At 39.9% G+C, this 27,371-nt stretch overlaps 4 protein-coding genes across 4 annotated transcripts; 2 read left to right on the top strand and 2 right to left on the bottom strand.

Annotated features, from left to right (window-relative positions):
- Positions 1-746: 746 nt before the first annotated feature.
- LOC145460530 (uncharacterized) lies at positions 747-3,074 on the bottom strand. Its single transcript, XM_081445372.1, has 3 exons — positions 2,924-3,074; positions 2,105-2,284; positions 747-1,656 (listed from the first exon to the last, which is right to left on the bottom strand). The coding sequence occupies exons 1-3, from the start codon at positions 3,008-3,010 to the stop codon at positions 1,516-1,518; spliced, it is 408 nt and encodes a 135-aa protein (XP_081301498.1). The 5' UTR covers positions 3,011-3,074; the 3' UTR covers positions 747-1,515.
- LOC145460529 (EEF1A lysine methyltransferase 2-like) lies at positions 3,042-11,790 on the top strand. Its single transcript, XM_081445371.1, has 6 exons — positions 3,042-3,149; positions 5,330-5,395; positions 6,819-6,936; positions 8,362-8,466; positions 9,842-10,073; positions 11,552-11,790. Exons 1-6 carry the CDS (start codon positions 3,082-3,084, stop codon positions 11,650-11,652), a joined length of 690 nt encoding a protein of 229 aa, XP_081301497.1. The 5' UTR covers positions 3,042-3,081; the 3' UTR covers positions 11,653-11,790.
- Positions 11,791-11,799: 9 nt separating this feature from the next.
- LOC145460527 (uncharacterized) lies at positions 11,800-23,925 on the top strand. The gene is made up of 9 exons (XM_081445369.1): positions 11,800-12,518; positions 13,233-13,436; positions 14,072-14,239; positions 15,091-15,219; positions 16,520-16,725; positions 17,478-18,211; positions 19,774-19,928; positions 21,444-21,786; positions 22,527-23,925. Exons 1-9 carry the CDS (start codon positions 12,429-12,431, stop codon positions 23,297-23,299), a joined length of 2,802 nt encoding a protein of 933 aa, XP_081301495.1. The 5' UTR covers positions 11,800-12,428; the 3' UTR covers positions 23,300-23,925.
- Positions 23,926-24,041: 116 nt separating this feature from the next.
- LOC145460528 (solute carrier family 33 member 2-like) lies at positions 24,042-27,343 on the bottom strand. Its single transcript, XM_081445370.1, has 4 exons — positions 27,127-27,343; positions 25,792-26,952; positions 25,147-25,253; positions 24,042-24,802 (listed from the first exon to the last, which is right to left on the bottom strand). The coding sequence occupies exons 2-4, from the start codon at positions 26,613-26,615 to the stop codon at positions 24,534-24,536; spliced, it is 1,200 nt and encodes a 399-aa protein (XP_081301496.1). The 5' UTR covers positions 26,616-26,952; positions 27,127-27,343; the 3' UTR covers positions 24,042-24,533.
- Positions 27,344-27,371: the final 28 nt, after the last annotated feature.

Below are 27,371 nucleotides of genomic sequence, written 5' to 3'. Positions count from 1 at the left end.
TAGAAAGTCAAAGATTTGAAATGAGAGCCATTATTAAAGCTGAGGAAATTAATAACTCGGTAGCTTTGTCAAGTCCTCTCCAGTATGAACCAGCTGTAACAATACATGGCAAAAAAGGCAAATCCGATAAAAGCCATCTCAAGGGCTCTCGCAACTGAAATAATATAAGGACTACATGTAGTATCCAATATCGGCATAAATAAACTTATATCCCCTGTCAAGCCATGTAACAAGCCACAGGAAATAATCTCGGATATCGGGCTAGAAATAACCTGCCAACATGGTGCGCGAATCGTATTAGGGCGCCTAAAGCCCCGCTAAATAAAGGTACAAGAACAACAAAACAAGGCCGAATATTTTACATGTAATTTGTCACTCCTCCTTCAGTTTTTGCTACCTCTGCAGTCGTACATAGATCATGATAGGCAGCGGGATTACTTTCCACTCAAACATAAGCGCACAAAAACACAAAGACATAGTGTGTTTTACTTGGTTGCACACTTAACTATGGTAACGCTGCGTCCCATAGACTTGGTAAGCAGAGTCAATCGGACGCACCAGCTAGTTTACAGGTGCGCCAAGAAAACAAAATAACAAACACCACATTTTCGATTTTGAGTCTTGTAATCTGGTAAGGGATGTATCGTGTTTAAAAGTGCTAAATGTTTTTGTAACTTGCACAAGGTATTGATATCAATCCGTATACAACTATCTTACACCTGATGACGTCCATCAGCGACAGCGGTTCACGTGTGTCACGGTCAAATCAGAAATGGCTTTTTCGAAATGGGGATTCCAGGAAGAAAAAAAATCTAGTCGTGCTGTTTTGAGGCGATTCTTCTGCACTGGATCTCGCCATACAAATCTAAGAGATTATTTCGTGACTTTGGATATTTATATCACTGCCTGGGTCGAAGTTGATAATCACTCCGAAGATATCGAGTTCGCCTCTCGGGTACAGAAAACATCGGAAACAGAGATCAGTGCAATGATTTAACTATATTTGTCAATTTAAGCATACTTCCACATAACCGGACCTACGGGAGGAAGTTTGACAGCGTGACGTCATAGATCATACTAATCGCAAACTACTTTCGAACTAAATTAATTTTTTTATTTACATGTCTATTTCAGTTTCTGTTTCATCTTTCAGTTTATGGTAGCAATTTGAGTTCTAACAAGAGCAGCTTCAAAATACAGTCTATCTCTCGCTCAGTGCTCAGTGCCACCACTTCCAGGAAAGAATTGTTCTTTTTTTCTCCATTTGGAATCTAGCTTCGCGGTCGTCCTCGTTCCTTCCGTTTTGTTTTCAACGCAACTTCGTCGCAACCTAAACGTACAATCCATCACCAGCATCTCCAAGAACGATCAATACCATGCTTCTCCTTACATATTGAAACCAAATTTCTCAAAATAAGTAAGGGGAATTAAAATTTCAATCTTGAGACTGACGAGTTCACTCGATCTTCTTGCATCTGAGTTTTGAACTCTGCTAGTTATTAATTCACCAATCCACTATTCATCTTCTATTTCTTCATAATGAGAGTCATCCAGGAGATCTATCTCTCGTTCCGTGATTGGATAAGTAGTTGGAAACAGTGTTACACTCCACTCCTTGAGTTTTTCATGATGCCTACGACCACAGAGATGCTTTCCCTAGAGATCACAACGATAAGAAAACACTTTAAGAGAGTAATTCACTAGCTATTATTATCAGACTTTGCACCACATTCAACAGATGTCTTGAATTCTCCTTTACATTGAACATTAGCTCGTTCAACTCATCTCAACATCTTTATTGTGCACTATTTACAGTGCTTACTTAAGTTAGTATTATAGCACATGAAAAAAAAAAGAGACATACTTGTACCATATGGGTAGGGAAAAGACTAAAAAGATATTGTGCGTGGTAACCAAAGTAACCAATGGCTTTCGAGCTGGTTACCACCAATGTTTCTCACTCTAGAATATACAGAAAAAAGGTCAAATAATGCTATTTGATTAGATGTCACATTTGCTGATTTAAAGTCCTACTAACTCAAAATGTATTTTGCTAGGTTTACATTTTGATTACCTGTAGAACTTCAAAACATACAGTACTCACCCACTCTGACTGTGAGCTCAGCACTAGATCACAGACCTGGCAAACCCAAACCCCCACAGTATCTTTCCGTAATTCATTTTTTCTGTGCTTTTTCGATATCATATGGTCATCATACATTTTCAGAGAGCTAAATTTCTTGTTGGGACATAATTTGCATTTCAACTTTGAAGCAGCTTCAGTCTGAAAGAAACAAAAGTTCCAGGAAAGTCAGGAAAGCATGATTATACTGTTGGTTTTCTTAACCACATGTATGTCAACACCCAAGCTGTAAAACTCCTCTAAAAATAAGCTCTTCTCAATATCTACCCCAAATCTAATATTTCAGTTGATCTCAATGTCTTATGACCAGACTCTTCATATTTACAGTTTCTACAGGTTGAAAGGTGTGTTGTCATGTTAAGAACAATAAAATCTTTGCACCAATCCCCTTCATTGAAAAGATGCACAGTTTTCTGTACTGGAAGGCTCATGAAAGGGGCCTGAGGGCTTTTCTTCTGTCCTGAAAAATTGTAAGCCTTAAATTGCTTAAAAGTCCACCCCCCACCACAATTCTCCTACCCCGGTCAAAACCAGGAACAAGAGCAGTTCAAAAGACAGAATTTCGGCCACAACCAGTCTTCAAGAATTCGGTCAAATCTGCGATCGATTACGACAAACTATGGACGGCAATCAATGGATCCAGGTTTGGTCAGTCTAAAAAGGGACCCTAGCTAGGGTTGTACAGTTGTAATTCTTTATACTGTCGGATTGTCCTTATCTCATCCATGGATTTCGATGATTCTGGAAAGATCCATAAATTGACATCATATTTTCACGTACTTGTAGTCTTTTGAGGCTTCGTTTTGATATTTTCTTGCTTAAAGTCGTTGTTTCTTCACGAGCTGTGCCTTCTAGTCCATCCGCCATTATTGATAACAACCAGTCTCTCACGGTAAGTTGGGGAAACCCGCTGATGACAGCTTGCGCCTAAATCCAACATGGCGGACGGAACAGCTGAAGAAGATTCAGGGGAACTTCCAGCGTCCAAGCTCGGAACAAAGGAGTAGTAAGTTTCTAATACAAATAGACGTGTACTTATGTTGTAAAAGATCGGAGAGAAAGTGCTAAAATAGATTTTGCGTCGTAGCTTTGTGAGGAGACTCATACTTCATGATCTACACTTACACTCAGGCCATGCGACACAAGAAATTCTCTGCGCGCGAGAAATTGTTGAGTTCTACCACGCTAATCCATGCTCTTCAGGATTACTAATACAAACATAATAATAGAAAAGTTGCTATCGTCGTTTGTCATAATCTCCATGTGCTTCAAAATGAAGACTGACTGAGACTGCTTTTGGATGTATTTTTTAACTGAGTTTGATAGCGCGGCTTTGAGCTACCAGTGTTGTAAAGTATCGATCTTTCCCAAATAATGCAACACAAGAACTGTGGTATCTTAAGTCTAAAGCTGTAATTAACAACACAGAATTCAAAGGACTCCTCCCATTCATAAAGCAATTTTAATAGCTGAGATTTTAAGGAAATACCTGTACTGTTGGTTTATCTATTATGACAGAGTGGTAGGTCTTTCCACAAATATGACGTAAAATTTCCTAAATATCTTTCTGGAAATTCTCAAAAAAATCTCCTAAATATCACAAAATTTTTGTCATAAAATTCACCTGGGCCAAGATTTTCAAAATTTTCTCACAGTAGTAGGAGTTGAGGAAGAAGATTCAGGCACGTCAATGTCACCAGCAGCAGTCATTTTCGAAAATTGCGCCTTTAGCACTTAAGTGGTATGGAATTCATTTTTTGAGTGGGAAATTGCTGAACTGGATTGTTTCTGGCATAAAACTGAGAATAGGCAGGGTCCAAAATTAACTTTTTTAGGCAGGCACCAACTGGCAACTGAAATTTTTGTTCAGTCGCCATAGGGAAAAATTTGGTCGCCAAAAAGTGTCAATAAAATTTTTCCTTGACAGCAAAACACAAACCAAAATTTTTGGTAGCCAGATGGAAAATTGTGGTCGCTTATTTTTCTTTTAAGAATCAGAACGAAGAGAATGCATTTGGGGCCTCAATGTCGATTTTTCTGCTAATGAATAAGATTAAATTCAAACACGCTGATTATTTATACACTTACCACTGAAAAACCATGACAAACGAATCAAATGCTGGCCATATACGCAGTTTCGTGTGACTGCCAAATGTTTCAAGTCAACTTTATACCTTTTCTTGTCTCTATCTTTTGGAGAAGAAATGTACCCGACTGAAAAACGCATTTGGTTCGTTGCTCTATGTTCAAAATGATCTTTCCTTTCGCGTTCTGTCAAGACCCTCCATGAAAATTCATCTTTCCATTGGGGGTAGAAACTTGCGTTTAGCTGACGACTTTTTGATTGGATGGTTTCCTTCCCGCCCGTCCATCTCGGTACATTTTTCCATTTTTGCCGGCAAAATATTTGCAATGGATGTCATCAGGAATCAAACCAGTGCTGAAATCATCTTTTGACCACTTTGACAGACGCCCAGAGAATATCTAAATCTTCAACTAATCTCTCCGCGGATGTTCCGTCTCCACTTTGTAATAAATTACGGAAAGATTGCAGAACATCTTTGGACACCACATCGACTGGATAAATATTCATGACCAAAGAACGCACAGTCTCTTGTGTCTGCAATACGTATGTTACAGGAAACTGCTGAAGAAACACGACGGCGAGGCTTCGCACTGATCGTGACTGTGAAACGTTGTGGTAGATTTCTAATGACAGGAAAATCGGTTTTATACTTTAAAAGCAGCGGAAAGGTAAAAAGTGGCCAATTGGCGGGCGGCTTTGAATTTTATTTCAATCAATTTGGCTGAAAATCAAAGTTATTGTTTGTATAATTATCATGGTGTGAAATAGTTAATTGCCCGCTGGCAACCAGTTGTGAAATTCTGGTTGCCAGTGCAAAATTTTTAGTTGCATTGGCGACCAGGAAAGCGCAATTTTGGACCCTGATAGGGAGGAAAAATACAGCCATAAGCCCCACAAAATATATGAATATTTCCAAATATCCTTTATAATTTTCTAAATATCTTAATATTTCTAAATATCTTGGAAACTTCTGAAAATCCCAAAAATACCTAGATATTTGTGGAAAGGCCTACAGAGTGGCAAGGGTATAAGAGTACATCTTATATAGGAGAAAATTTTCTTGGTTTTAATTTGAAATTTCTTTATTTATGTTATTTTAGCTGGGATGATGCATACTCACAAGAACTGGTTAACTTCAATGACACTGGTGATGTTGGAGAAGTCTGGTAAAATGTTAATTGTACGTGTAGCTACATGTAACAGGTTATTTGGGAAGGCAAAACAGGCAAATGAGCCTATGGCCCATGGCATCGGAACATTATGGGCCATTCATTTTTATGAAAAGTTTGGGTCATTAGGGTAAATAAATGGGCCATAAAAAAATTGTGACAAACAATACATAATTCTTGATTGCTGTTATTTTATACTTTTTACTGGATTTCAAGCTAGGTTAAAGCGTACAGTCACAGAATATAGCTAACACAAATTTTATAACCTTTCATTGAGGTTGAACTATGCATTCTGAACTGGAACTGATTAAACTTAACACCAAGTAGTCTGACATCAACATCGCTGAGACATGCTCAGTTTAGATTTAGAGTGACAAGTAAAGTTGCATTTACAATTTAAAACTTGAGCCATGCATGAACAGTACATAACACACCTGTAACTCTCTAACAGCTAATAAAACGTTAACCAAAACTTTTTTCGTTCCTCAGAGCTAGTAGGCAGTAGGCTTGGAAGCTTCCGTCTTGATCATTGTTTTCAGGATCACAATTCGTTGTGGCAGACTCAGCTTTCGTAGTGCAAAACGGCAACAATCCCTGAGTCTATTCTCCAATTTCGTAACTTTCGCTTTCGTAGGCATGTTATTTGGCTAATTACACTGCAAAACATATTCAAATCAGCCAGTTCTATCATTGAAAACAGAAAGCTCATGGATTGAGCAAGAACCTCGTTTGCGAGCAGAGTCCTAGTAAGGGGTCTGGGGATGAAAACAAATTGAAGGCTTTTATAACGACAATTAAAGAGCAAAGACATCATGATTTCTTGAATTTTTATTTGTCATTACACTGAAAATTTCACAAATGAAATCCTTTTCACAAAATAGTTTTGGACAACCTGCCTCTGGGAACTTAGAGACCCATCGATGTAAAAAAAAAACAGAGAAGTAAAGACCTTTTAATCTTTGGTCAAAAAAGGTTCATCCAGAGTGAACATTAGCCTCCAGCAACTTTTCTGAAATCAACATGTTAATGTAGGAGATAAAATCTTTTGTGTTTAAAATCTGAATTTCCTCCTCCTTTTAATCATCTTCACCATCATCATTGTGGACGTTGTTGTCCTCCTTGTTGTAATCATCATCATAAAAAATACTCATTGTAGACTACATGTAGTTGTTCTTTCGCTTGGTCCATCATGTGTGAGGGGAAAGAAAGCTGGGAGAAAAAAATGGCAGCATGATAGACTAAGTGAAAGAGGGACTGCTCATAGTCTATAATCAATGTTGCCACCACCATCAAACTATTGTTATCATTATAATACTTGATGGGTGTCAGGTTATATGGGAATCGACACTGGTAACATAGGGGATAGACCGTTTAGAAGCTTTCCTATTTAACTTCTAATATTTACTCTTCACATTCATAGGTTTGGAGAAAGTAGCATTTACCGAATAGTTAAATGGATAAAAAGTTGTGAAAAGATAACAAAATCATCATCATTCTTAGATGTAGGATGTGGAAATGGCATACTTCTTGTGAACCTGGTATGGTTACCCCATTATAATTTATTTCTTGAAACAGAAAATTAGTAGAAATGTTTTAAGATCCTTAAACATGCTTCCAAGATTACCACTAACTTCAAAGGAATGTTCTAACTTGGTGTCAGATTCCCGTCACCTGGAACGCAAGGTGTTACAATGATTATACCGGTAACTAAAAAGGGGAACAATAGGCCATTTCCAAGTTACCTTGTACCTCTGTTTCAAAAAGAGTCTTTGTGCAAAATCTTTCATATGAAAATGAGTTTGATTTGCATGAAAATGAACATGTAGGCAGAAGACTCATTTTGACAGAGACGTAAAAGGCAACTCCAAAGTGACCTATTCACATCTTCTGACACCACCTCTTTTTCCTGACTCAGGCTATCAATAATTATTATTCTTGCATCCCTTTGCTTCACCCCATTAGAAAATGAACTAAAATGCCTGCTTTAACCCAGGATTTGAAAAGTAGACATCCATATTTGCTATGGAGTCAGTTCAAGTCAACAATTAATAGAGCAAGATTTGAAAAATACAACGTTCCCTAAATATCAGTCTCCACCAGATTTCTGCACATCCATCTGGATAAAAGCTTGCTCAAATGAATTTCTGAAAGCTTTGTTAAAGTTTTTAGTTTGGTTTTGTTAGGGAATCATACTCAAACTGCCTATCGAATATTGGATTTTTGTCACTGTCTTTCATACCGTTTCTATATCAATTCTTGAAGCAAGAATTTGGTTTAACATAACAATTTTTTCCTTAATATGATAAGGATTTTCAAAAAGAGTTGTTGCCTCATCAAGCTATAATAATAATATTAATTACCAGAAGCCTTTTTACAAACTTTATGAAAATCAAATAACTGTTGAACAGCTTTAATTTTGCTGACAACATGTTACTTGTAATGAGGCTTAGGTTTAGGGTTTCTCTTGGCTTTAGAAGGCCTTAGGTACATTTGTAGTTTCTTCTAAGCTATGAAGACTGATCATTTTAAAAGCCTGAAAAAATATTTTGGCCTGGACGGAATTCAAACCCATGACCTCTGCGATACCAGCACAGCGCTCTACCAACTGAGCTATCAAGCCAACTAGGAGCTGGTCACACTGTGGGTTTGTAATATACCTGTACATGGTGAAGTATACAAGTGAATGTATGAAAGTCATATATTTGAACTGCGCAGAAAGATATGAAGACTGATCATCAGCATTATAATCACAACTTAAGCAGTCATGAAATTAACCGAAGTGCTTATGTTGTGTGCATAACTGTGATGATCAGTCTTCATATCTTTCTCTGCACTTCAAATATATGACTTCCATGCATATATTCACTTGTTTTCTTCTAAGCTGTTACCACTTATTATTCTAGTTGTGGCTGATGACAAGTGAAAATTTCTTTCTATGTCTTAGTTTGCTTATTTCTTTTCAGGCAGAACATGGTTACACAAACCTTGTTGGAGTGGATTATTCAGAGGGTGCTATACAATTAGCCTCATCCATTGCAGAAAATAAACAAGTGAACATTAAATATCAGGTGTGTTTACTAACAAATTAAGCTCTTTTTCAGAAAATATATGAAACTCCCAAAATAAGTGACGTGACCCAGCACTCTTAGGTGCCCATTGGTCCAAAGTTATTGCCAAGGAAAGTATAGCCTAAGATGTCCTGTGAAGATAATGTTTATTATATGACAAATAAAACTACTTCATTGTGATTGGCTGCAACCAGCCAATTTATTGTCAATTTTCAATTTGTACTGCTGTACAAATTAATGTCTGCTCATTCAAAATTTTGTCAGTCATAGTAAGTTAATAATCATACAAAAGCTCATGCAATTGAGGACTTAGAATGGTAGGCTCCATCTCCTGCATCTTCAGTGTTACTTGGTTAGTAGGGGATGTTAAAGAACCCAAACACTTATCGCAAAGAGTGGGGCATGAAGTTCCCGGTGTTGTGGTCTGGCCTTGTCTCACGGGTTGGTGCTTTACATAGGGTTAACCTCATTGCACCTTTCCCCCTTGGACAGAATTGTCCAAGAAAAATAGTTCTGACTATGAGATTCTATTTTTTTCTGCGAGTTATTTTTGTTCAAGCATGCCAGAGCGACTGCAAAGTGGGTGATCTATTTTTGTCTTTTCCCTATCTCGCCCCCTTGCATTTTTGCTCATTCATATCCCTTGCGATTTTAAATATTAAAATAGTTTATTGCCATCTCAGTGAGCTTGAGACAAAATAGAGGGTCTGTGGAGAGACTAGGATTTACACTACTCATGATAATTATTTGTTTTGAGAGAATTTCATAATATCATTTCGTATTTTGCATATCACACACATTCATGTTATTACCTATACTAATAATTATTATTGCAATACAACCTAGTGGACCTGTAGTGCAAATTTCTGAAAATTGATTTCTTTTGTCACAACTTTTCCAATAAATGGACACTGTTTTACAGAATTCCTTTGGGTGTAATTTGTGACACAAGTGCTGCCAACTGTTTTACAAGTGGGATCAAAAAATTAATGAAAACTAGATTTTTTTCAGTTACACCTAATTGCAATCACGTTTTCTTGGAAAAAAGCAAAAGGCAAAAAGCGAAATAGGAATTAATTAGCCAAATTTAAATTTCCATTGTTCTCAGATACTGTACATGAATGAAAAATATAATGTACACAAATGACATGAATGAAAAATATATTTTTCATTCATGTACAGTATTTAAGAACAATGGAAATTTAAATTGTCCTTATTAATTCCTATTTGGCTTTTTACTTTTTTCTATGGCAACGTTATTGCAATTAGGTGTATTTGATGGAGTCTCCATTTTAAACACTAGGGTGTATCTCCCCAAATGCGTTCCCTTACTGGTGAGCCTAAAACAACTACTGGTATTATCTCTGCTTAACAGGTCTGTGACATGTTGAGTGCTACAGAGAGCATGGCCCTGTGCCCTGAAGGGAAGTTTGATGTTTGCCTTGATAAGGGTTCTTATGATGCGATCAGTCTTAATCCAGAAGATGCTGAGGGCTGCAGAGCAAAGTACATTACCAATGTGTGTAGTTTACTGGCATCTGATGGCCTCTTTATCTTATGCTCCTGTAACTGGACAAAGGCTGAGCTCCTTTCTCAGTTCAAAGATAGTAAGTATCAGCAGTTGTCATTGTGACAAAGATCTCATTCAGTTGGATTCCCTTCTCTGAGGATATCTGGTCATTTAGCTTCCAAGACAATTAGATCTTAGGTGGTTAGGTTCCAACCAGAAGTTGCAAACCTGACTATTTCTCGTTCTTTAACAAAAAAAACCTAAATCCAAATTTTGCGGAATTCCTGGCGTTTTTGAGCTTGCTTTGGATAGATTTCCCAAATTTATCACCAAGGGACTCATCTTTTGGAAAATTGGATCATGTGATTAAAGGAGCTCAGTTACGGTGTTCTGAGTTATTTTGGCCACATACAAAGTTACCTTTACATTGAAGGAGACCTGAAAATAGGTTAAGATATATGGGACCTTTCATTTGGTTGAAGCTGCATAACTCTATTAAATTGGCCAACTCCTTAAATGCTTTTAAAAATCAAATCAGGGCGCTCGACCTGTCAGACGTTGTACTGCAATATAAATGTAAGGATTGCTGTTTATGTAGAAATTAGTTTTTGTTGATTTTGTAAACTGTATTTATATAGGTTTTCTTTTCTTTTATTGTACATATACTAGATTGTAAACTTATTTTATTTATTTATTTATTTATGGAGTAATGTAGATTGGTGTTCCCAATTAGTTTTAATTTGTAAAAACTAGAAAGACTGACATGGTAGTGTAGTTATTATTATTATTATTATTATTATTATTATTATTATTATTATTATTATTATTAATAGTTTACTAAAATAGGAAAACACCAGATACATAATAATAAACCATAATGGAACAAGGATGGTTAAGGATGGAGAAGATTGACACGGATTACAAACGATGAACTTGAAAAATTTAGGCTAAACTTTTCAAGATGCTAAAACCATGACGTAGCTCCTTTTAGCGTACATGGGAGAGTGAATGCTGCGGGCCAATTCAATTGGGTGCGAAACCTCCACAATAGGAGAATCTTTGCTGACGTCATTATTTACATTTTCCTCATTAACACACAACTTTGTGCAGAGAGGACATCAAGCTAGACACGAATTGACTACAAACATTTAAAGAGCTTGTGAAACTTGGTAATTGGTGAATTTTTGGCTCATTGGGCGTAATATTCGATGAGAATTGGTTTTCAAAAACTGCAAAATTTCTGGGTGTCAAAAGCGTTAATGAGCTCATACATTCTTTGTAAAATGTTGTATTTTTAAACCCGCGTCGCACAAAAAGTATTCAATACATCAGGCTTAAATTCCTTGGGACAGTCAATCGTGTTATACCCTTTCAATATTGAGATTTGTAGCTCCATCACAAACTATATCACTCATGTTAATGAGCTAAATATTGTAAACAAAGATTCTCCTATTCAACCAGTTAGGAGCTAATCGACTTACAGTCTCTCTGAGAAGTGACTGAGTCCACGGTTGTCTGTTTTCTTGGTTTACCAGTCCTTACCCATTCTATTTATTTTTTTTGCTTCCCTTACAGAATTTGATTTTCTAGACGATCTTCCTGCCCCTTCCTTCTCATTTGGCGGTCAGTCAGGAAACACGGTCACAACTTTAGTCTTAAGAGCGAGAAGCACGTAACGACAAGCGACAGAGATCGCGATCATTCGCGACCAATTCAAGAACATTCTCCGAAGACGTTGCAATACCTCATGTCTGTTGTCAGCAGTACAGACTTCATTACGAAAGACGCTTATAAAGTTGTTGGTCTGTTGGGGTGGTGATACACCCTTGTGACCTAAGGTCGTTTCCAGGACTCGAGTGTTCTCAAAGGGAACTAGCAACTACTCCTTACTAACTGCAAAGAGTAGCTTTATCGGTGACAAGAAATATGTTGCCTTCATCCTTAAAAAGAATTTGGCAAATGAAGGCATTATCAACAGTTAAGCCTGGCAAAGAAAATAAAATATTTATGAGGACCTACTTGAAATATTATTTGCATCATTTTCAGAGAAATTAGAAAAAATCATTGCACTTAACGTGCGCGCATGATGACGAAGATTGGGAGACATAAAGCCCGCATTTATAAAAAGAAATATAAAAGTTTACGCGAGGCATCAGCCAAGCTGTTGGAAACCTCTTCTTTGTGCTTTGAAAGCTTTCAAGGCGCGCGTAATATATTGAAACAGGGAATTCTCTCGCGGGAATTCTTCTTTCGCGGTGCGCGCGAAATGCGTCCGAATGCAAGCTGCATTTTCCTTTTTTCTGGTTGGCTTATGTTCTTGCGTGAATTCTTTCTCGGCGCGCGCAGTGTAACTGAACGTCATAAAGGAATGAAAACAAACAGGATCGCAGAGAACCACAATTTCTTTCCATTATTAAGTGAAAAACCTAAGTGAAACATCAAGTGTTTTACCATGATAACATCATTACCACGCCTCAAAGAATCCAGAGGATCCACCGCCACGGAGATTCTGCCTCGTCTTGCATCAGACAGGAGAAAAAAGGTAAGAACTATTGAACTACCGTTATTGTTAAGGAGCTATGGTATACTGAATCATTTTTGTGATATCTAAACTTTCTTTTTGTTTTTGTTTTTGTGTGTGATGTACAAACCTGTCAAATTAGAGAATCTGTCAATACTATACAGAGAAGCAACGAACTAGAAATGAAACAAGCGTATTACACAAGGAGATGGATTTCAAATAATAAACTGGGAAAGTGTAGGCTGAATGTTTCAAGACTTGGGCTCTAGCCGTGGCACACAACTGCTTTATATTTTATTTTATTGGAATCAGACAAGAAGGATCTTATGTTTCCGATATCGTCTTCATAGTATATAAAGGTGCCCTGTACTTTGAATACGCTATAGCACAATCCATCATTCCAGATTTTGCTACTGAGGGGACAAAAAAATCTTACTCTTCAATACTTTTAGCTAAAACGCTTGTTATAAAAAACAAACTGAGTAAACTCAACGAGCACATTTTCCGAAAAACATGATGAGGTACATAATTTCCGGCACTTGAAAGAATTTAATGCTGGGGGTAACCCTGCGTTGGACTAGCATCTCATGGAGGGGGGAGGGGAGGTAGAAATATTCCTAGTCACTTAATGCTGCAGCGGTGGCATGGACCACTCGATCCGACACAGACTCTACCTTACCTTACCTTTGGGAGAGACTGGATGGGGTTGATAATGTGTTATAAACATATATTTAGATTTCCCAGGTTGGTAAGGTGTTCCCTAAAACGTTAGTTCAAGAGCAGGTTGACGAGAAACTTGATTTTCTCTGCGTTGGTTTGGAGAAAGACAAAAATGTTTCTTTTCCAATGGTGGACGTTGAGGGCACACCGAGTGGTCCTGGAACAGAGGGCAGAATTCTGACGTCTTCTCTGGAGCCTGTTGACGTCACAGAGGTCACTGTAAGTAGAAACTAGTGATCGAAACGCCGCCTGTTTTGTTCTGTAAGGAGCGGGTGATTTACCCCATCGATCCAAGATCGATTAGAAACTGCCCCAATACCAATGTTAGATAGATGTAAACAAATTATAGGAGGCTTTCGACACACGTCTCTGAAATGAAAGAAAAACTTGGTGTCCCGAACAGGATTCGATCCCGCGTCTCTCGCATCTATCTATCATTGTTTGCAAGGCTTTCCTGTCTTAAAAAATTCTCAGCTGTCCTAATACCGCACCTTAGTTTTGCAGTTGTTGACTGAGGAAAAGGCACAGTGATTGGCTGACTCACTCAGCAATCGAGCGGACGCAGAGCCTGGGCCGAGTGCACACCACGTGATTGGTGGACTGTTTCCGGGGCATTATGGGATTATGAACTCAAAATATAGAAAAGAAACCCAACCAACTTAGCAATTCGGGTGAAGATTGTGAGATTTATTGTGATTTATGCAGTACCCAGGCTTACGAAGACCTCGCCTCACATCGGATGGACAGTGCTATGCTTTTGCGTCCTAATGACTGTTTTTTGTATGAAAATGTCCTTAGAGATAGATTATGACACTGATTTTCTACCTAGAAGTTCCATTTTATTTTCTCTTCAGCTGCCGGTGTTACCCAGTGTTCTAGGTAGTCGTCGTGGTAGTTGTTCAACAAGCCCTGATATCCCTGAACCGCTTGATTTTCTGGTTGAGGGCGAGTCTCAAAAGAAGTCACAGACCGATATTGGCCTGGACACTAGTGAACAGGTCGCTGAAAAGGTCCCAGAAGAGGTACAGACTTCACTATTAGTACTTGTAACTTGCGTGCGCAGCTCTGTGAAATGTCGCGAAAGCCTGCAATACGTCAGCGGGCTACACTTCTAGTGAGCAGTATTTGAAAGCCATTTTCGTCATTACATTTGTTTTAAATGCTGTTACATTGAAACGTGGCTAGAAATATGAAAGACACTTATAAATCTTCTGGAGAAAAAAGGTGAATACTGGAAAAGGCTTTGGGTTTGCTTGATGTTGCAGCAACTAAGGATTTTGTAGTACCTGGCAAACTTCTTTTTCTAAACGGTCGAGAAACCTGAAGTAATAAAATGAACTTTTCATCACAGTAAGAGGGAACCGTGTAGTAAAGGTGGGAATATCTTCAATTGTTCCCAGTTTCGGCTTCAATTAAGTAATCTCACTCTTCGGGAGAGAATGATATCCCCTCCAAAGGAAACGTCTGAAAATGAGAGTTCACAAAAAGATTCACGAGCTATGGGCTTATGTACCTTTACCAAACAGCGTCTGATACGCTACTGTCTGACAGTTAACAAATTGATATCAGTTTTCCACGCGTCTGTCCTGTTATCGATCATTAATTTCGTCTTAACATCGTCAAAGTTGCTGTGGATCCACGACTACTTTGACAATGTTATGACAAAATTCATTGTCAATAGCAAGACAGACACATGAAAAACTGACGTCAATTTGTGTTTTTGACAATAATAAAAAGACAGAAATTATAAATTAATGTGTCTGTCGACTTATTCACAATGAAAATAAGCCAATGAGAGCGCGAGAATTTCTGCAATTATTATAAAATCAATCCTTTAGTTGCAATGTCTCGTCATTAATTGTTTGTTTAACAGGTGATGAGATCCAACCTTGAACCACTCATTGACAAACTGTTTGAGGAAGACGAGCTTTTCGTGCAGGATTTTGAAGATGACGGGCTCAATCGTGTTCTGTTCATTCGCAAGATGGGTATCTATGTCGAGGTTAGTAATAAACTGTCTTTTAATCATAATGGAAAGAACCCTTTCCCCACACCTGTCCGACCTCCATAACCCACATTGTAATTTTTTTAACAGAATAGATACAACGCACAATAGTCAACAACTAGCGGACACATGTACGTATTGCGTACCTATTTTTTATTACGTCACTTTATTATATGGTTCAGTGTCTAACAAGGACTGGGAATTACCGAATTCACGAATTTATTGGCTGAAATTGATATATTTACTGCGGTCTAGATTTTCCGATCTAGACCAGCATCTAGACTAGTTACATTTTACGGTGAAGAAGTTGCAAACTAAAACAGAACGAACTTGCCGTTCGCAAGCAAAATGTCAGTTAGTACAAACCAGTTACAGTAAATTTTTCTTGTTTGCCATATAATAAACATCTTATTAACCGAGCTTAGTCGGTCTGTATGGGAGAGTCTTGACCTCGGTCGTGTGTATACACCTCACTGCTTTCTGTCTCGGTCAATATTCTCCCATACAGATCTCCTGCTCGGTTAATAAGAGCTAATTAATAATATTACGCAAGTGAAAAGCGGGCTCTATTTATTTGACCAGCGGTATGAACCGCTTGTCTCCTACCAGCGACTTTGTATAAGGCTAACACAGCCGTAACGTCATGTTATATTTCTTGTCTGTGTTTTCTGTTTACACGGCAACTGTCGATTGCAGTGTGCGAACTGGAAAGGATTGCCAAATCTACAGCTTCTCTTGTTAGTATTGGCAATCGTCCATTTCCAGTGTTAGCTAACTTGCGGTCAGATTCTTCTTCACCATTGTTAGTGTGTGGCTTGCAAGCAGGTTCTCGTATCTAAGTTTAGTGCTGCTCACTCGCTTGGATTTAAGAGAGTCTGCTCCCGAACGATGATCCATTTGACCATAATGGTCTCCCAAGAATCGCTTTTTATGACAAATGCGGACCCCAGAGGTCTCCACGACGCGATATCCCAGGGGTGTTTGCGACACGTAACTGAGGACTCTAGGGATCCTTATGACACACACGAACCTTCGAGTAGACGATCTGTACTGGGCCCAGCGGTTTCATTTATGTTTTCAGTAGGAGGGCAACTGGTTTTCACAGGCAGACAAAACTTTTTGAACTGAACTCCTCTATAAGAAAAACTTTCCTCTAGATGGTCAAACCAGGTGGGCAAAATCACCCTCACAGTAGGTCGATTTTCCCGGTGCTCGGCCTCTAATGAAACCCCTGCTGGGACCAGATCTTTGATTAATATTTGCCTCCAGATGTTAGCTTCAGATTCATTTGTTCTAGTTAAAAACAACAGACTACATGGCAGGGGTAGTATGTACGCCTCTGTTCCACTGCCCTCGCTGTAAAGACCACTGGTTAGAATTTGGGACCGTTCCTGAAGACTGTCAGTTTAAACGACAACCAACTCGCGGGCCCGCGATACATATGGCCAGGGGAAGAAAGCCTCGTAAAGACTACCGGAAAAAGAAGACGAAGAGGAGACTTGGGTTTGTAGACGCGTTTTTTAGCTTGTTAGAAACCCTTATCTTTACGAGTATGACCGGCAATCTAGTTTGTCCACAGACCCTCTATATTGTTTTGAGTTCGTCGAGATCGGATTTAAGGATTTGAAGAAAAGTCCTAACGCAAGGGGGTGGCCCTGAGCCCACAAAAATAACTCGTAGCAAAAAAAGGAATTGTCTTCGGACAGACTATCTGCGATCCGACCTGATCTGTTCTTTTTATACAAATTGGCTTTTTTTCGTACATGATTTAGTGAAGTTTTCTGATTGTCTTCTGACATCACATGTCACGTATTTTCACATTTCACATTATACCTAGCCTCCTCTACTTGTCTCACGATGCTACTGATCGTAAACTGTCACCAGGGATAATGCTATCTTATGCCATGCACCTGTTTCTGGAGCAAGGTTGAATGTGGAGGCGCCACGCACCTCTCAGAAGGCTTAACAGGATTGAATGAGAAAACAATAGAAACAATTAACCAAGCCCTTACAACAATAGAGCTGCGTGAAACAGGGAGGGAATCCTGAATACTGAGCAGATCCTGATCTGAGAGGTGCGTAGCTTCTGTGAATGTGCTGCTGTCACGTAACAAGAGAAGCCACATGACAAAATGAAAAAGCGTTACGTGACTGTTTAGAAGCGTGACGCAAAGTGATAGGGAAAGACTAATGATCAGCTTCGTAAAAATCATTCAATTTGTCTTACTACTGTACAGTTATGCTCTGCTTCAAAGGGACATTAAAGAAGGTTTCATAGTATCTGGAAGCGGGACAATACTCGACCAAATCGACGAAAACGAATCCGACGAAAACACTTCTCATTCGTCCAATCCAGACCGTGGAGGAACGGCGTCGCTGCCAGAAGGGACGTTACATGACTATCTGACATCAGATGATGTGGTCCTTGAGGAGTTGAACCTTGGTGTCATCGACTCCGGGACAAAGATCGAAGCGTTGAAAGTTTTTCGCACCGAAGAAAATATGACAGATAAGGAATATATCAGAAGAGTTTCTGATGCGCTCGGTTTTGACGAAGAACAATACAACAATTTCGCTCGTGTGAATATAAACATAGATATCAATGGAATTGGTGAAGAAGACCCGGATCAAAAAACTTCCGTGATATCAAGATTGGATTTGTCAATGCTGGATAACGTGACTGTGAAAGATCTTCCAGAGAAAATCAGGCTAAAGTTGTTATCAATGCTTCGATTGCAAAGACGAAGGAAGAGAAGACAAATGAGAGCATTAGCTAATAAGAAGAAAACAGCAGGACATGATGCAGAGGTAGATGAGGGAGATACTGACCAAGAAACAGATGACGAGGATGCAGGAAATGGCGACTTGTCTAATAACAGAAGGAACTCTACGGCGAAAAGAAACAGGAAGAGAAGAGCTTCTCAGGGCAGGCCACGAAAAGTACGTGGAAGCGGAGAAAGCATGGAGGACATCAGCGATCAAGAAACTGGTAAGTTCTACTTTGTATCAGTCGCTAGAAGATAATTTATGCAAAGAGCACGATTACCAACGGCAACACACACACGCTCTCTCCGAATTTTTTTCTTTCGTAGAGGGCGGCTGTAACACAGGCTATTATCTGTCCAAACAATATGTATTGACCTAAGATGGTCTCAAAAACGAAAGACCCCAGCGTCTCCCAGTTTTCACAGGTATGAAACTTGTGTCCTTCACACCAACAACTCAGCGCTGGTGGTCAGCGTCCTTACCGAGGCACAGAACGAGAATAAAGGCCGCGGTAACCTGAGATCAGGCGTTCTTTTCCCTCCAAAAAAGTACGTCTGATTGGCAGAAGCATCTCAGTAGGTACTCCGCCCGTTCTCGTTCCGTCTGTTCTCGTCACAGGGAACACTTGGCTCACCAGTTTTCTTGTTGCTTTACACCTCACAAACGAGACTGTGTGGCAGCTCATGATTCAGTTGGTTATTGGTTCTTTCTCTTAAGAATTTTCCTTAGGGTCTTTAGTCCTCCGCCCCCGTCTATGAAAATCACCCTTCCTTAACCCTTTGAATACCAAGTACGCATATATGCGTAATCAATAGTCGTGCTCTTTGTACCACTTGTGACGTCATCAATTTAAATGTCATCAGATATTCTTGATAAGCAGATAGTAGTACTAGGCTAGGCCTTTCCGTACAATGGTCAGGTTTAAATATCGACGACATTCCAACGTCGCAAATCGAAAAACAACGTTATCAGTTTGGGTGCAAAAACGGTGGTAAAATGGTCCACTACGCCTATAATTGATCAAGGTTCATTTCTAGGCTTCGCCCGTAATTAACCTCCAACTTTTCACGGCAGCCAGAAAGAACATGCAACGCAAAAGGTAGCCAGTGTAAAAGGGCCGAGAAAAACAGAAAGGAAAAGGGCAACAAACAAAATTGAGAACGGTTAATGGCAAAAAAAAAATTTGGGATATGCGCATGCCCGGAATTGAAATATTGCTCAATTTTGTACCTAATCCTCGAAAAATCTCTCCTTTTAGTAAAAAAAGCTTTCTTAGCAAAACTTAGGCTTATTTAGCGTCATGGCAGCTAAAAAAACCTGACTAAACGGTTTAAAACGGTATTTTTTGGCGAAAGTTTGCTATTCAAAGGGTTAAGCAAGTAAAAGATCCATGTTGAGGGCTACCACGAAAATTATGTGACGCAGTGTGGTGTATTGCAGTGTAGTGAACTCATATATCAAACACGAGAGATCGGGATATCCAAACAACGAGAAGAGAGTTGAAAATACGACGCGGAGCGGAGTATTTTTTGACGAAATTCGAAGTGTTTGGATAGCCGATAAAACACGGTCTCGAGTGTTTGATATATCTTGTCAATCGAAACATAAACTAAGAGGTAACCGGAGAATTAAAATCGTCAAAATCTATGTTAATTAAGACTGGATATCCAAACCTCCTTCACGGTTGTAATTTTCTTTGGTTTAACTTGATGAATCGTTAATGAGTTTTAGAAGTCAAGTAAAAGCAACCTTTGTTTTGTTGAAGTTTCTTTTGCTTTTCTGTAGCTGGGAGAAGGCCAGGTTACACAGAAGGACGTCACAGAGATACATCAGCCCGCGGACGGAGCGCATCTCAAATGTCCAGCAGTTTCATTATGGATTCAGATGAGGAGGAATTGTCTGCATCAAGATCACCCAGTGATGTCCTGGCTTACAAAGAAGTAAGTGATTTGTGGAAACGCTTTACAATTGTACATGTGAGCGGTGGCCTAATGCGCTCGACTCCTGATCGAGCAGTCTGGGTTCGAGCCCTGGCCGGGGACAATGTTGTGTGTTCCTGGGCAAGACATCTCACTCTCACAATGACTCTCTCCACTCAGGTGTATAATTGGGTATCGGCAAATTTAATGCTTGTGGTAACCCTGTGATGGACTAGCATCCCGTCCAGGGGGGAGTAGAAATACTCCTAGTCACTTCATGCTAGAGAAACCGGGATAAGGTCCGGCCTGATGGACCACTTGGCTCGTATGCAGACTTTACTTACCTTTACCTGCAATCACTGGACTGTGTTTTACAACATCTACATGATATATATTCCAGGAAATAAATGATTTTATGTATAGCTTTTGACGTTTTCAGCTCCGCGTTTCCGGTACGGGAACTTCCTGTCATCCGGGATATTGCTGTCCGGATTCCTAGGCGAGGAGATCTAGACAACACGCGAATTCTTTATCCTATGTAGATATTGCTAAATTTAGAAGCAGCAAGATACATAAGTCTTATTATTTGTTAGCGATGTTGAAGGATATTGTAACGAATTTACGGTCTTTTATTATTTGTCTTTTAATTGTGTTTGTAGCCGATCTGATACGCGTTCTGATTGGCTAACTGAGGGGCATTATTCTCCCGTGTTGCCCACGAGCCGATTACGGGCTTGCAAAGACAGAGCAAAAAGCCATATAATACACAGTTTATTAACCTCGACCGTTCGGTCTTTACGGGAAATTAAATCCTAAACCTCGACCTTACCATATTGACCTCGCTATCAATAGAGCATGGTCTCGGTATGAGAATTTCTCGCAAAGACCTCACTCTCGGTTAATAATTAGACCCGTAGCCCGCAAGGGCTACGGGTCAATAGCCCGTGAGGCGAAGCCGAATGGGTTATTGACCCGTGACCCTTGAGAGCGAAGGGTCTCATTGTTTTAGTATCACCCAACTAGTCGGACAGAAAAGGTAAATAATAAAGTTAGCAAATGCAAGTTGAAGAAATATTTATTTGGGAATAAAACGAAAGAAAACGTCACGCTCGATGGCGCCAATTTCGCTACTCTAGGACCATTAGTAATAGTCCCCTAGTAGCGTAGCCAATCAAAATGCAGGATTTGCATTAGTCCACCAGTTGGGTGATACTAATAACCGATAGTATTCGGGATCTATAACGGTTAAAGCATCTTCAGTTCTCCCTTGAGATTCTTCAGATTTCCTCAGCAATCTTCCGCTCTCTGTGGATATGTTCATCAAGTTAAGTTTTTGGAAAATAGTCGGAAACGAGGAATGGAAGAGTGCCAAAGCATTGGCATGGTATTTGTATCATTTTTGGAAAGAACTAGTATTAAACCTCCTCGTGTAGATAAAATGGACACGGAAAAATCCCCCCTGTTCCATAGAAAACCATAACATAACTAATAATCATGCTATGTAAGACAACCAACTATGAGCTTTTTCTATTCTAGTCACAAAGTCGTCGACGTTCTCGACAAATAAACAAAGCTGTGAAAAACAGATCAGGGCAACCTGACACTCCCTTCCAGAGACTGGGGCGACATCCCATGACCGCACCCAGTAACAGCTCGTCGTTTTTTGGCTACGATGGCGATTCTGATGAAGAAACCTGGGGGCGAGGGGGGCTCATGTCTAGAGTGGGTTCCAGTCGCGCTCGTGTGTCGGATTCGGGTGCATCGTACATGTCTGAATTGGCACGTGGAGGGCACGTGACAGATTCGCAATCCTCCATGTTTCGCAAGTACAGTAGGACAGCGGGTAGTGCTGGTGCCCGAAAGGATGTGTCTTTCTCGAGTGAGTACTGTTTAATACATATAGCTTATTATTAACTTAGACTCAGTAACCCCTTGACCTCAGCCTCCTGGACTGAATTAAGCTTCTGAGTGTAAGATCAGATTAAAACAACCCACTTTTCTGGCGTCGGAACCAAAGTAATCGCCCTAACCAATCACAAAAGACACAGGCAATCCAGTGAACCAATCAAAACTCGAAGTAATATTACATGAGGCGAACGAGTCACGAGTGGTTTTGGTTTTACTTCTGATTGGATGAAAAATTGTCGCGAGCTTTTTTTAGCCAATCGCGTAACGTAGTAAGTGCAAAACCAATTCCTTTGCGACACTTAAATTTAGTTAATGAACCATAAAATAAAAACGAGCTGACTTACCTTCCCTTGGACTCAGTACTTGAAATAGTTCGTCGAGATGGCAATTGCCAGGCGTGCTGTTTGAATTTTTCTATCCTCCAGATAAACCACTTTCCAAAATATAACGTAATGAGACAGAATTTACGCTTTTAATGGGCAAATGTATAATTCCTACTGAAGAATTTACAGTACGTTTGTATGTTTTTGTTTTTTATATGAGACTGCGCTGGTGAATTGAGAGACTGGCTGAACGGTCAGAAACGCCTCTCCCCTGTACTCTGTTAAAGGACTCCCCACGGGCTGCGACTTTTTGTTCATTTTACTCAATAAACTGGGCGCTTACTAAGTTCGATTAAGCTAAGGTACTGAACAGCCTTGTGCTTTACAGATTTAGAGGACCAGTTGTCTTACGGTTTCCTTGGTAACGATGAAAGTATTTGTGACTTAGAAGACGGTCAATCCGTTACCAGGCCTAATAGAGCACGCCGCCAAAGTAAACTGAAAGAAAAGGGAGACGGAGTCAAGAGACCTGGGAAGTACTACCACAGCAAAGTGATTGACGACATGGGTCAAGCGACGGCATCATTTGCTGACACTAACATGACGTATGGGTCGAAACAGAGGCTGAGCCAAGCGCGTGTCTCTTTGATTGATGCTAATATTCCTTCACCCTGTGACTCAACACTTGTGATAAAGCGATCTGTAGTTGTTCGTCCTGCTTCTGTAAAGGAATCTTCGCAGAAAAAGAAAGAAGAAACAGAAAAAGAGTTCTTACAAACAGAGTATCTGCCCCAAGTCTGCCAGGAACAACAAGAAAATTCACAAAATTATTCTGAAAATGTGGATCAAGTTCCGGCACTGGAAGCTCCTCCAATAGAAGCTGAGATAACTCAAACCACTGGTACAACGTCTCCTACTCAAGCGCGGGAAAAACCTAAACTGCTCTCTAAACGGACAATCCAAGAGAAAAGTAAACCCCTCGTGTCACTGGAGGATTTAAACTTTATTCATAGACTTCCGGTCTCGAGTGCTTTTACTTACTCGTTCTACGAGCTACCCAATCAGCATCGAGAACACAATGAATCAATCAAGAAAGCCGCTAGCCGCATTGCTCGCCGTAAAAAGGAGACTGGTCATTTCCGGAGTAAGAGCGTGCCCTAAAAGGAATGCGATATTGGTATTTCATAATTTAGTTAGTAATTTTTCTTAAAGAATACATCGTTTTTGGTGTAGTTCCGTCATTCCTAGGTCTTTTCAAAGAAGCTTGCTTTCAAGTCAAGGAGTAGGCGGGATTTCTTACGTGAAAATCCTCATCCGAGATGTTTCCAGTCGTCATTGTGCATTCAGAGTGCAGACTCACATTTCGTCATCTTTTGCGTTATAAGGTCCTCTTGCTTAAAACCGCGGGCTCAGTCATATGGTGCAACGTGTCAGTTGCGTAGAATTACGCGCACGCGCACGCGTGCACTTGCTTCCTAGTGCGCGGTTGCAATACCGTGCCACGAGTTCCTAACTCTGCAGTCGAGATGAGTATTACTGTAGTTCATTCATTTCCATAGTTCACCCTGGGAGAATTTGGCCTTAAGCTAATAATATAGTATATCGATAAGGACTTGATTCTCATTACGCTCATCCCTTAATCCGAGGTATTGTACAGTCAAGGTATTAAAATGATTGGTTGAGCTAAAGGGGTTAATTAATGCGAAGTCATAAACGGACAGTTTTTTTTAATTTGTTTAGTTTTAAGTTAAATTATGTAACAAGTAAATAAATGTTAATGCCATAGAATAAACTGTTGATTTTGAGACCTATATTGTTCGTAGCGTCTATTTCTTTTTCTTAGTACTTTACCGTAACTGTACTTCTAAAAATAACCGAATAGCAGGTAGCGCTTGTTTACATCCAGTTACCTATACTTAATGTAGTCGGACACTAAAAACTTAACGATTTTGCAAAGGTAAAATGGTCTGAAACCAGAAGATTTTATGGCTAGGAAGCTTACTCAGGCCTTGGGCGTGTCTAAGGTCTAGGTCACACTAACGACATAATGACATAAGCGACATAACGACATAATGGCTCATGTCGGTAATGCCAAGATTTTCACACTTCAAAGAAAACGACATAACGCCCCTCTCAGTCTACGTCGTCATATTTGCGCCGTTATGTCGCTAGTGTGAACTAGGCCTAAGTGTTTTGCTATGTCACGCAACTCAAAGACAGAGTACAATGTTCTTTCTGTTTCGCGAGGGGGTTAAACTGTTTTAGGATGTGTGACGTGACACGTCCTTGTCCAATAGAAGACAAAGTTTTGGTTGCGGGATTAGACAGCTCACAAACTTGGTGACTCTGCCACAACTTAGTATGCGTATCTCTCCAAATTTATAACTTTATAACTTCATCGAAGATGTTTAGGGCAATACCAAACTAGGAAAACTACAAAAAAAGAAACTACTAGTGAAATATTTAATGCAGCGACATAACCAAAGCTCTCTGTCAAGACTCCTGCCATGAACAAAGACAGCTGTTTACCAAGGATTTCTAACGTCCCGAGGAACGAGTAACAGGCTGTGCGGATGGACGGCGGTGCATTCTGGGAGCAGCGCAACATCAGCGTGTAAACCGGAGTAGCCTGGGACCCGTGAACAACGTTATGGAACAAGTATACTGCATAAAAAACGGTAAATCTTGTGAGTTGATTTTTAAAGATTAAACTTTTGCCAGCCGCACCAATATCTTTTTTTTTTTTAATCAAGATTCGATACAACTTCAATCAAGTACAAAAGTAATTTGGCCATGGGTGGAAGACCTAGAACGTTTTGCTTTGAAGCTCAACATTAATTGAATAGGGGAGGGGAGGCAAAGGACAAAATTGTTTTTGAACTTTCTAATACTTTTGTGTTGGGTTTTAGATTGTGGGAAACCCTCCGCAACCCATTCGAAACTTGAGGATGACTAACAGTTAATCTGAGGTTGGATATGGATTATTATGTGGAAGACAAAACACTTACCAAAGGCTATAAATGACGTATTATTCCACCAAACAACGTAAAGCTGAAGGATAACTGAACAAACAGACAAAAAAGACGTCAAAAATAGGAGCTCTGTGGGACTCATCCTTAAAATAAGCAAAATACAACATATCAGAAGATTATCAACAGAGTATTAAATTAAGACCTCCATAGCGCAATTCCATGTAAGCACATGAAGTTCAAATATCATGGGTGAGCAATAGTTCATTATTTGCCAAAACAAATTTCTCGGCTAATCAGATCTCTTCACCTATCCATATTGATTGAAACGCGCTCGAGCTCGTGCCTCGGCTGCAGGCAAAGGTTTACTCGAGGACTTTGTGATTCCTCACACTGTGAGTATAAAGCAGGCGTTACCAGTTCCCGTTAATTTAAAGGATGAGGTACGAAATAACGCGAAAAAATATGGGGCAAGTCTCGTAATCGCTTATGGGCCCGCTACTAGGGACAAAAAGATTAGAAGTCATACTGTCCCTACTAACGGGCCCATGAGGGACTGCGAGATGAGATTGCCCCAGGTGTCTTCTCGTGACGTAATAATCGTGTTTATACAACAGGACATAGAACGTAACACAGGTAGTTTATAAATATGTCATGTTGGAAGCTTCTTTACCCTTGTCATACCTTTTTGCCGACAGAACCAATCCGCAAACAGAGGCGACTGCTATAGAAACGACCTGCCCAGCCATTCCAGACATGAAACCGATACGACCTACACTCTCTCCGTTATCGACCAGGAACATGGTCAATATGGACTGCGAGGAGTGTGATGCAAATTTATACACACACGCGCAAACTATCATCCATTTTAAACCTGGCGTGCACGCAAACCCCTTCATCCGCGTACAGCCTGGAAGCGAGTAACGACAGGTTTCCGGTTTGGGCCAAGTTTCCGGTGTAACGGGGTGTTGCGTAACATAAAATAATGATAACAAGAAATATAACAAGGCGAGGAAAATAAATATTTCCTTGCTCAAAGAAAATATATCTGCGATCAACAGCGTTATACCACCGCCAATCAAAAAGCCAATTTTGTAACCGATGATCTGAAGCGAGCTTGCTTTGGACAATTCGTCTCCATGAAAGTTTGTAATGAGGATTTTCCCAAGGGTTAAATCAATCGTCGCGGAAAATAGATTGAGTAACACAAGTGAGGAAATGAAGATAGCTCCATTGTCAGCTTTAGCTAGTAACAGAGCAAGACCAATCCCAGCGTAACTTAGCGACAGCCAAGCGTTTTTGTTGCCGTAGATATCCAGGATCGGCGCCCAGAAAGACTTGAGAAGCCAAGGAAACGTCAGAAGATTCAGAGATCCAACCATTACCAGCGAAGAGCCGGATTTACGGAGAATTATCGGTAGATATCTCAGTTGAAGTCCGTATAATGTACCTTGCAGGACGTACTGTGAAGCTAGGAACAGCTGATACCATATCCAAGGAGTTTGCATGGCCCAGATGTCGGTTCGCAGTAGTAGATTCAATTGAATGCTGTTTTAAAATTACTTTAAGTCAACGTGTCGTTAAACCGGATTTACGGTGAAATTTTTTAGCGTCCTCGTGATCGCTGTTTCCGCTTGCGGTTTGGTCTAGCTCGATCCCCTTCAACTTTTCTTTGTCCCAAATTCAGCTGCAACCGCTGCAATCAGCTCACACTCTCTTTTCCCAGATCAGATCGAAGGAGAGATATCACCAACGGGTACCCCCTGTGTAGACTATATGGTTATCGAGCGCCAAGGGGTATAGTTTTTTATTTTGGTCTGAACAAAGTTGCGCACTCCGAAGAACCTATTTTTAACTTCTTATTATTGTAATTCATCTCTTGAAAATTGCATTTTGTTTGAACCCGAGGCACCTCTTGGGTAGGGTCTTGTCTTAAAAAGTGTATCGATTTTTGGGTAGAGTAAGGAAAATAGCATATTTAGGTCTAAAAAAGAACCCACCCAAATGTTCGTGAAGAACCTCTATCCAACCTTCGAGAGATGGAAAAACATGCAAGAGTTTTTCTCATCAGGAATGTAGCAATAAAAAATTTGATCGCAGTGCTAAAACTCTCCAACTTGTTCCTCTTCGTTTCCGAGAAACTGGCTGTAATGGTGTTCCTTGTCATAGAAATTTTAAATAAACCGAGTTATTTTGCATGCCGATTAAAATACGTCATGGCTAGTTACCTAACTCTAGACCCTGGGAGGGAGGCCCGGTTGCAA

Source organism: Orbicella franksi, chromosome 11 (assembly GCF_964199315.1).
Source record: "Orbicella franksi chromosome 11, jaOrbFran1.1, whole genome shotgun sequence".
Lineage (NCBI taxonomy): Eukaryota > Metazoa > Cnidaria > Anthozoa > Scleractinia > Merulinidae > Orbicella > Orbicella franksi.
Note: the sequence above shows the minus strand (reverse complement) of the source record. Positions and strands in the feature narration are given on the sequence as shown.

What these genes read in the sequence shown, in the direction of transcription:
- LOC145460530 (XM_081445372.1), bottom strand. Translation starts at nt 3,010, where the DNA reads ATGGCGGATGGACTAGAAGGCACAGCTCGTGAAGAAACAACGACTTTA. An exon ending in GAAGCCTCAAAAGACTACAA is followed by an intron (nt 2,285 to 2,923) that starts GTACGTGAAAAT and finishes TGTTTCTTTCAG; the next exon opens with ACTGAAGCTGCTTCAAAGTT. An exon ending in TGAGCTCACAGTCAGAGTGG is followed by an intron (nt 1,657 to 2,104) that starts GTGAGTACTGTA and finishes TGTGATCTCTAG; the next exon opens with GGAAAGCATCTCTGTGGTCG.
- LOC145460529 (XM_081445371.1), top strand. Translation starts at nt 3,082, where the DNA reads ATGGCGGACGGAACAGCTGAAGAAGATTCAGGGGAACTTCCAGCGTCC. An exon ending in GGTGATGTTGGAGAAGTCTG is followed by an intron (nt 5,396 to 6,818) that starts GTAAAATGTTAA and finishes TCACATTCATAG; the next exon opens with GTTTGGAGAAAGTAGCATTT. An exon ending in GCATACTTCTTGTGAACCTG is followed by an intron (nt 6,937 to 8,361) that starts GTATGGTTACCC and finishes ATTTCTTTTCAG; the next exon opens with GCAGAACATGGTTACACAAA.
- LOC145460527 (XM_081445369.1), top strand. Translation starts at nt 12,429, where the DNA reads ATGATAACATCATTACCACGCCTCAAAGAATCCAGAGGATCCACCGCC. An exon ending in AAGACGAAGAGGAGACTTGG is followed by an intron (nt 16,726 to 17,477) that starts GTTTGTAGACGC and finishes TCTGCTTCAAAG; the next exon opens with GGACATTAAAGAAGGTTTCA. An exon ending in AAAGGATGTGTCTTTCTCGA is followed by an intron (nt 21,787 to 22,526) that starts GTGAGTACTGTT and finishes TGTGCTTTACAG; the next exon opens with ATTTAGAGGACCAGTTGTCT.
- LOC145460528 (XM_081445370.1), bottom strand. Translation starts at nt 26,615, where the DNA reads ATGCAAACTCCTTGGATATGGTATCAGCTGTTCCTAGCTTCACAGTAC. An exon ending in TTGGTTCTGTCGGCAAAAAG is followed by an intron (nt 25,254 to 25,791) that starts GTATGACAAGGG and finishes GCTTATTTTAAG; the next exon opens with GATGAGTCCCACAGAGCTCC. An exon ending in TACGTCATTTATAGCCTTTG is followed by an intron (nt 24,803 to 25,146) that starts GTAAGTGTTTTG and finishes TTTTTTATGCAG; the next exon opens with TATACTTGTTCCATAACGTT.